This window comes from Alosa pseudoharengus, unplaced genomic scaffold (genome assembly GCF_046254945.1).
Source record: "Alosa pseudoharengus isolate Yale_2024_CS ecotype anadromous, Long Island Sound unplaced genomic scaffold, YU_APseudo_1.1 YU_APseudo_1.1_scf_10, whole genome shotgun sequence".
Taxonomy (NCBI): Eukaryota; Metazoa; Chordata; class Actinopteri; order Clupeiformes; family Clupeidae; genus Alosa; species Alosa pseudoharengus.
Genome location: NW_027468565.1, coordinates 39,302,376 through 39,312,071, shown reverse-complemented (window position 1 = coordinate 39,312,071; position 9,696 = coordinate 39,302,376). Strand labels below are relative to the sequence as shown.

At 40.5% G+C, this 9,696-nt stretch overlaps 1 protein-coding gene across 1 annotated transcript in view; it reads right to left on the bottom strand.

The window, feature by feature from the left end:
- Positions 1 to 6,281: 6,281 nt before the first annotated feature.
- Positions 6,282 to 9,696, bottom strand: part of cfap161 (cilia and flagella associated protein 161) — a 5,024-nt gene continuing 1,609 nt past the window's right edge. The window contains exons 5-7 of the mRNA XM_076299369.1: positions 8,743 to 8,901; positions 6,731 to 6,804; positions 6,282 to 6,489 (exon numbers count right to left, since the gene is read on the bottom strand). Of these exons, the coding sequence (XP_076155484.1) occupies positions 6,282 to 6,489; positions 6,731 to 6,804; positions 8,743 to 8,901 (441 nt within the window). The remainder of the gene's footprint in view (positions 6,490 to 6,730; positions 6,805 to 8,742; positions 8,902 to 9,696) is intronic.

Genomic DNA, 9,696 nt, shown 5'->3' with positions numbered 1-9,696 from the left:
ATAAAATCAAAGAGTGTGTTTTTGAAAAAAAGAAGCTTTGTGTACTATGTAGGCAAGTTAGCCGAGTGCAGCAGATGTGTTTTGATATGGGTAAGTCGAAAGGGGAAGGCACATAATAGATTTATAGCATTTTTGAATAGTAAAAAATTTATATGAAATCAAAGAGTGCGTTTTTGAAAAAAAGAAGCTTTGTGTACTATGAAGGCCAGTTAGCTGAGTGCAACAGATGTGTTTTGACATGGGTAGGTCAAAAGGTCAAGCCGCATAATAGATTTATAGCATTTTTGAATAGTAAAAAATGTATATAAAATCAAAGAGTAAGTTTTTGAAAAAAAGAAGCTTTGTGTACTATGTAGGGCAGTTAACTGAGTGCAGCAGATGTGTTTTGACATGGGTTGGTCAAAAGGTCAATTCGCATAATAGATTTATAGCATTTTTGAATAGTAAAAAATTAATATAAAATCAAAGAGTGAGTTTTTTGGAAAAAAGAAGCTTTGTGTATTATGTAGGGCAGTTAGCTGAGTGCAACAGATGTGTTTTGACATGGTTAGGTCAAAAGGTCAAGCCGCATAATAGATTTAAAGCATTTAAAGCATTGTTTTTACATTAAAAAATATTTATAAAATCAAAGAATGGATTTTTGGGAAAAAGAAGCTTTGTGTACTATATAGAGCAGTAATCCGAGTTCACCAGATGTGTTTTGACATGGGTAGGTCAAAAGGGCAAGCCGCATAATAGATTTGAAACATTTAACATTAAAAATTGTATAAAATCAAAGAGTAGGTTTTAGGGAAAAAGAAGCTTTGTGTACTAGAAAGGGCAGTAAGCCGAGTTCAGGAGATGTGTTTTAGTATGGGTAAGTCAAAAGGTGAAGCCGCATAATAGATTGAAATCTTTTATCAGCCTAAAAAATTCATAAAATCAAAACATGGGTTTTTGGACAAAAGAAGCTTTGTGTAATATAGGCAGGCCTTGTTTAAACACATTAAAGTTGGTTTGACACAAACTCGACCCTCGTAGTCAGTGCTAAATAGATTTTTCGAATGTGTCGAATATCCAACGTCCAATATAAAACCAACTTTACCACGGTACGTAGCGAACGTGTTGTGGCTAACTCACTTAGCTCCTGTTAGTAGCCTAGGTTATGGTCATAAGCAAATGAGATGACAGTCGAAAGATACAATTAGTGCTGTTATCGATTTGCTTGGTAGCTTATAAACGCATTTATGGTTTTCTACAAATACATCAATAATCAAATTGGCCTCCATCACTCAACCATGCTAACGGTAACATTATTTTACCTACGTTCTGCTATTGATAGGATTAACGTAGCCTACCTGCAGTAAAAAACAAGCATGTCCGATAAACATTCTCAGATTTATTTCGGCTTCAAGAGGAAATGGGAATTACATGTCATGCAGAAATCATCCTACCCTTAGACGTTCTCTGCGGTAAACTACTGTAGCCTACAGTCTTGTCCTTGTAGGAAGCATAGTGTCTTTCCAACCCATTTAAGATTAACGTCCAACAAAATTACGTCTCACTGCAACGATGCGCCATCTAGTGGACAAACGACTACTTATCGCCAATACTGGAAATGCAGCCATGATGATGATGATGAATATTTATTTTGGCTTTCTTTTAATCCTACTGAATTTGTAATTATGTATCGGCCGTTCTAATACCGATAGTATGTGGGTGCCTGTGTGTGTGTGTGCATGTGTATATGTGTGCACCACCATCTACAGGCCAATGAGTGTAGAGTCACTAAATGTACACATAACTTAATTTTTTAGACCCCCCCATGGATGAAATTCTACGAAACTTGGCATACCCCCAGAGAATGTCAGGTTAATCATACACATAAAATTTGGTGCAGTTCTGAACGTCTTTACTGAAGAGAGGGGCGATTAAAGCAGAATGATATTGCATTTTCATTTTTTACCGGGGGGGTGCAAATCACAAATGAGTGATTATGGGCTAAGTTGATGTGGGCCCTTGAGACCAACATACCATAAAAATTTCTTCATCCTCGGTGCCACGGTTCAGGTAGTTATTGAGGAAAAACTGCATTTTTTGGGTTTCGGGGGGCCCAGCGCGGAGGGGGAGTGGCCCCCGGGGACCAAACGAAATTTTTCCGTAAAAGTCTAGTGGGGCTACATACCCACCAAATTCCATGTGCCCTGGTGTTTCGGTGCCCCGGGTATCGTTGACCAAAATTTCAGGAAGTAGATGACGGGAAAAAAAAAAAAAAAAAAAAAAAAAACTTTGACAATCCCTATATGACCGCTTCGCTAGCTTCGCTAGCGGCGGTCATAATAAACGTGAATTAAAACGACTTTCTTAAAGCGACAGTGCACAATTTATACATGTTAAACAGCATAAAATTAGCAGTATGTTTAAGCAATTCATATTTTAAAAGAAATACTTTTCATACTAAATTATAGGCTATAAAAAAAATATTTTTTTTATGTGTGTGTGTGTATGACCTCACCACAGGTGTGCCTCAGGGATCAGTATTAGGACCCTTGCTTTTCTCTATTTACACCACTTCCTTAGGTGATACCATTCGCTCCCATGGATTTGACTATCACTGTTATGCAGACGACACTCAACTTTACCTGTCTTTCCCACCTGATGACTCTAGTGTTTCCCACCGGATTTCTGCATGCCTTAAGGATATTTCAGCCTGGATGAAAGATCGGCACCTTCAGCTTAATCTCTCAAAAACAGAGTTTTTGGTGTTTCCAGCTAAAACAGCTATTCCCCAACAGATTAACATCCAGCTTGACTCAACTTCACTGACCCCAACTAGATCGGCACGAAACTTTGTAATTGATGACCGACTTAACTTCTCTGAGCATATAGCTTCTATTGCAAAATCATGTTGGTTTATGCTTTACAACATTAGGAAGATCAGACCTTATCTGACACAAGATTCCACAGAACTTCTTGTTCAGACCATGGTCATCTCTAAGCTGGACTATTGTAATTCACTATTAGCTGGCTTACCCGCTTGTGTAACAAGATCATTACAGCTGATTCAAAATGCTGGAGCACGCCTGGTCTTCAATCAGCCAAAGAGGACACATGTAACTCCTCTCCTATACTCTCCATTGGCTCCCTATAGTAGCCAGAATTAAATTTAAATCTCTCACTTTGGCCTATAGGACACTAACTAGATCTGCTCCTAGTTATTTTAATTCAATAATCAAGCCTTACATCCCCAACCGCCCACTGCGGTCTTCTGGTGAGCGTATGTTGTGTCGACCAGTCATGAAAACTGGGTCTAATTCCAGACTCTTTTCTTCAGTGGTTCCATGTTGGTGGAATGAACTGCCCAGTGCTCTCCGTTCCTGTGGTAGTTTTGGGTCGTTTAAGTCAAGTCAAGTCATAGTCAAGTCATATTTATTTATATAGCACACTTAAACGCAATGTTATTGACCCAAGGTGCTCATAAATTAAAAAAAAAGAGGTTTAAGAGGGGTCTAAAGACATTCCTATTCAACATATACTTAGTTGTTTAAGCGCTTATGTGTTATGGTTTATATAATGTTGTTTTATTTTAATTGGGCTGTTAATTAATTTGACATTATTGTTTATTATTGATATTCTCCTTAATGTAGTCTTAGCATGTCACTGTTTTTATATTATTGATTGAAGTGACATTATTGTTTTATTATTGCCTTTCCCCTTTTTTACATTGCTTTTTTATTAGGCTATTGATTGAATTGATACTATTGTGTACTACAACTATTCTCCTTACTATATTTGACCTACATTTTAATCTGTTCCCTGTTCAATTTTAAATATTATTATGTTGTTTTGTATTTATGTGTCGCTTTGGACAAAGGCGTCTGCTAAATCCATAACCATAACCATAAATCTGTAAATTATGGACGTCACGTTCTGGCCGGTAACCATGGTAACCCAGCACGCGCGATTGGCGATACTCGGTGAATGAAGTACAATGGAGTATTATGCACTTTGGATATCTTACGTGATTGTAGCCGTATCTAAACAACAGAAAAGCTCATCAAAATGCGTCTAAGATGCAAAGGCATATAGGGCAGGACTTGGACCACAAGAAAATGTGCGATGTTTCGAGAAATTACAGTTTATTGGCAGCGCAGATCCATATGAGTTGGGTGAGGGAGACGAAGTACCAAGTTCAACCACAAGCGCCCCCCTTCCTCTGATAACTTCTGGCATTATTCTCCTTTCTCCCTGGTTTTTAAATAACTTTTGGAAGTCGATACCTACACCAGATGTTTTTCTCAGTCTGACCTATTGGTACAACCTAAAACACGGCAATAATTAACCATTTTCCTTGACGATGTTAGGGATTTACTTCAGTGCCTAATGCTTTCTAATGAGGCGAGTATCTCCAATATGGCAACGTCCAAATCTGATGACACGCCGTGCAAACCCCTAATATACATACCCCTTACAAAAATACAGCTAAACTGCTTTTTTTTTTCTAAGTACAGTGCAGTAGCCTACAATGTCTGTGTCATATTGAATTTCTGCAGTAGCCTACTGTAGTGTGCAATGCAGTTAATGTAGCCTATAAACAGGTAATCAACAACAATATATCATTATGGCTGATTCAGGTCCAGAATGCAGTGGTTAGTGGAAAGACAGCTTGCATACAGTAGACTACTGACATACAGCGGAGATGGAATGAAGGGACATCCAAGCTGCGTCTTAGTCCAGTCATTTTAGGAGAAAGGGTTGAACAAATTGCACAAATTGCAAAATGAAAAATTGAAACACAAGCAAACTTAACTGATTTTGTATCCTCAATATGTCCTGAGTAAGGGAAAAAAAGCCCCGAAGAATCCCAATAGGGTAAAGTTTAGAAAAAGACCTAAATATACCCTATTCATGCGCCTATACAGTATTTTTCTCACGCAAATAGGGGAAAAAAAATTAACCTTGACACATCACCATGAAAATTACTGAGTTGATTACTTACATCAAGACAAACAAAAAATGTATTATAAGTTTTTTGAAATTGTTTGTTAACATGGGCAAACAGGGCATAATGTAATTATGTATAATGTAGTGACCCAACATTTGACAAACAAATTGTCCAAGGCATGGAGGAAGATAATACATGTCTTAACTGGTATTATATCTCATCTAGAGGGTATATGCTTACAGAAAATATATAGTTTATGGTGTTTAATTTGTTTTCCCTGGACAGTATAGGCCAAAATGTAGCCAATTTACACTAGATTCACCTTTACAGAATAGAGGGCAATGAATTGTGCATGGCATAGAGGAAGATGGGGAATGTCTTAATTGTTGTCTGTCTTGTATGTCTTGGTGTCACGGGTACGCTGGCGACTACGCAGCTCCGTCCGGCATCTTTTGCGTTATTTCTTAAATGTAGTTCTATGTCTTGGTGTCACGGGTACGCTGGCGACTACGCCGCTCCGTCCGCTATTGTCTTTGTTAGTCTATGTGTCAATGACAATGTCTTATATGTGGAGCGCTTTGGGTTGCACTCTGTGCATGTTAAATGCGCTATACAAATAAAACTGACTGACTGACTGGTGGTGATTGTGGTGTGTGATGGTGATTGTGGTGTGTGGTGGTGGTGTGTGATGGTGGTGATTGTGGTGTGTGATGGTGGTGTGTGATGGTGGTGATTGTGATTGTGGTGTGTGATGGTGATTGTGGTGTGTGATGGTGATGGTGGTGTGTGGTGGTGGTGTGTGATTGTGGTGTGTGATGGTGATGTGTGATGGTGGTGTGTGATGGTGATTGTGGTGTGTGATGGTGATTGTGATTGTGGTGTGTGATGGTGATGTGTGATGGTGGTGTGTGGTGGTGGTGATTGTGGTGTGTGATGGTGATGGTGGTGATTGTGGTGTGTGATGGTGATTGTGGTGTGTGATGGTGATGGTGGTGTGTGATTGTGATTGTGGTGTGTGATGGTGATGTGTGATGGTGGTGTGTGGTGGTGTGTGGTGGTGGTGTGTGGTGGTGGTGATTGTGGTGTGTGGGTGGCTCTTTGTCTGTGGCAACTGCACTCTGAGAGCTCATATCGTCAGTGAGATATTACACAGTGCTACAATCACACACACATCCACATCATGAACACACTCACACATAGACATAAAGAAACACATATTCACACATTCAAATATCTTTGCATCTGGCAGTCTGTGTTTATTGAACACTGTTCCTACAAAAACAACTATTCATCAATTTCTCCTTTATTTCTGAGGCAATGTTATGTGGTAGAGATGGACAGAGAGTGTGTCTAAATATTAGTGGTCAGGTGTTGAGTCAGACAGAAGCTGTGGATCTGATCTGGCCTCCTCTGTGCCCTGATTAGCTTGCTGTGTTTGGAAGAGGGTGTGTCCATGGTTGCCGGGGTCAGAGGTCGTGAAGATCCAGTGGTTGCTATCCTGCTCGAACTTATGGGAGTCCAGGAGGGTGTGAGCAGTAATCTCGTACTCTTTACCATATGGTGTCCTACACACACACACACACACACACACAAAAAAAAAAAAAACACACACACACACAAACAAAAACAAACACACACACACCTGCTGTTAAGTAACATGTTAGCCATGTCCCATGCACATAAACACACAGATACACGCACGCACGCACGCACACGCACACGCACACGCACGCACACGCACGCACGCACGCACGCGCACACACGCACACACACACAGAATAATGAAAACACAGATTCCTTCCTCACCACAGGATGTGCTTGTCCATGAGGGCCAGACACTGGTTGGTCTTGCAGTGGGAGATAAGCACCTTTGAGTTTGCCTGTTAAAACACACACACACACACACACACACACACACACACACACACACACACACACACAAGCAAGGACACAGAAATGCAGTCAGCAATCTGCGATGACACAGCCATCCCATTGGAAATCAACAAGGACACAGAGATCCAATTGGGATGTAGCAAGGACACATCTCTTAGCTGCAGGAACTAGTTTTTCCATAAGGTCACGCCATTGCGATTGCCAAGGTGAGCTAGTTTTTCCATAAGGTCACGCCATTGCGATTGCCAAGGTGAGCTAGTTTTTCCATAAGGTCACGCCATTGCGATGGCGGTCAAGGTGAGCTAGTTTTTCCATAAGTTTTTCCATGTTTACCTCTGTGTTGCTTCACCTCTTTATTTAACAACATTCTGTAAATGTTGGGGAACTGAGACCAGTTGCTGGAGCGTTAAAGGTGCTCTAAGCGATGCTGGGTAACGTCACTTCTGTTGACTTTCAAACAAAACAGAGAGCTAGCTCGTTACTTCCTCCCCCTCCCTCCCGTGCTGCTCCCGTGCAATTGAAACTCTCCTAAACACGCATCTTGTCTGATTTGCTGGAACAGTTTGTTATGTTTTTATGGGCTAAGTTTGCCCAGGTTGTTTTTGTTGCCGTTTTTGGAGCCTGGGCTGTCCACAGAGATCATGAGAGGATGAGAATCCTGGACTGCAGACAGGCCATTTCAGCATATATACTCTATTACTATGTAGCCATACTGTTGTAATACGTGCAGAATGAAGTTGGGCATTGTTTTTCAGAGAAATGCAACGTATTCCCAAAAAGCATAGGCTGGATGGCAACATATGCTGTAGGGATGGGCATTATCAGAAATAAGAAAATAGTGGAAATACTCTTTTCTGATTGGCTGATGGAGTGGCTATTAATTCTGAATAACAGGACACCTATGAAGTAGATCTGGTAATAAGAAGTTTAATCACTGTTCCATATCAATGCTTGTGAATTGTAACCATAACAACCATAGTAGGATGACAAAGTTGTAAAAGTTGTGAAAGAAACTGAAAATGTCGGCTTCTTTGTAAACAGAACTGCTTGTTTCCCTTGTGTGCTATAAAGGCATGACTATTGCCTATAGTGGCAACCGGGTGATAAGCGGGATAACGGCCGCCGAGGTGTCCCGTCATACGGAATTAACCCATTCGCGCTGGATACTGCATGACGCAACATTGACCCTCCCGCTGGATGCTGCGTAGCGCAACATTGACCCTCCCGCTGGATGCTGCGTAGCGCAGCATGCTTTTTATTTCATGTTTCTAGGTGCTACAGAGGCTTAGATATTACATTTTGGTAGACGTTGACAATTTTTGTATGTTTTCAGAAAACCCTCAGGAAATAAGGTTATTTAGTCTAGAATGCCATAGGATTCTATAGGCGTTTTTAGCAGGCATTTTAGGAGTAAATGGGTTAAGGGACTCTGGCAGAGGATACTCCGCTCCTCTGTGCCTTCGCCTCGTCCATTAATTCTGTATAACGGGACACCTCGGCGGCCGTCACCCCTTACGTATCAACGCAAATAACTTTCTTCCAAGACACAGAATGGCTCCATATGCTTTTCTTCAAAGATTTTGATTGCTTAAGATACACCGTATATTTCTACTCCTTAAAACAGCCATATTGATGTTAAATCATCTCATAACATTCATAAAAGTACTGTAAACACAGTGTGAAGACAAGCACAGTAAAGAGTAATGTTTTTTTATTTCTTAAAAATTAGTCTACCTTTTATAGAATGTTAATTTTGCACAAATATGCAAAACATTTCAATCTAATGGTCCACGACGTGAACATTTAGTTTTGGCCTGCGGCCCTCCAACCTGATTCAATTTTTTTCAAAATTGTGTGTGTGTCTGTGTGCGTGTGCATGCATGCATGGTGCGTGTGTGTGTGTATGTGTGTGTGTGTGTACTCACAGACACTGGGAATCCTTCCTGTTCCAGTCGCTCTTGGGGGTTTAAGTACTTGAGCTTCCAGTGGCACAGGAAGCTTAGCTCCTCCACCAAACTCACTTCCTGTAGGCGGGACTTCTGTGCACACTTCTGGAAACTCTTTACATCACTGGCCAGGTACAGCTGGGGGCCAAGCAGCAGGGTTCAGTCAGAGAATAAGTACTTTTCAAAATGATGTGCATCAAGGGAGGGAGGAAGGTTTGACTTGGAGAGTTACCCTCTGACTAGATAAGGAAACAGTTTATCTGAAAAATCGTTATGCGGTGGTGGATAGAAGAATCGGATTTGATAAAAATGTGCCTTGGGTGATCTTAAGGAATCCAGATGCTAAATAATTCTAAAACAGGAAGTGAGTTTTTGAAGAAATGAAAGATGCTGCAAATACAGTTGTAAACCAGACAACCTCAAAAGTGTGAAGTTTCGTGCCCTCCAATTCTTGGCCACAACACAACAAGGATACCCACTGTGCATGGATGGACTAGATGAACAAGTAGGCTAGACCAGTGGTTCTCAACCTTTTTTCAGTGATGTACCCCCTGTGAAATATTTTTTCAGCCAAGTACCCCCTAACCAGCGCACAAGAATTACCGCTACGCTTCAACCACATTTCCATCGTTTGAGTTTTAACAGTGATTGACAGGTGATGGCGGGTGGCATGTGACAGGTTGGGTCAAACCATCCTGGTATGGGGGGGACTCTGGGTTTTTAGGATAATTAAATTGAATAGCCTACTGAAATATAAAATTCATTGTATGAACTTATATTTTCCTGAAATATTTATTAAATAGTTGTTTTTAAAGTATTTTTGCATGGATTCTAGTTTTTAAATATATGTATATTTTAAAAAATGTCACGTACCCCCTGGAGTGCCTTCACGTACCCCCATTTAAGAACCACTGGTCTAGACAGTATAATAAA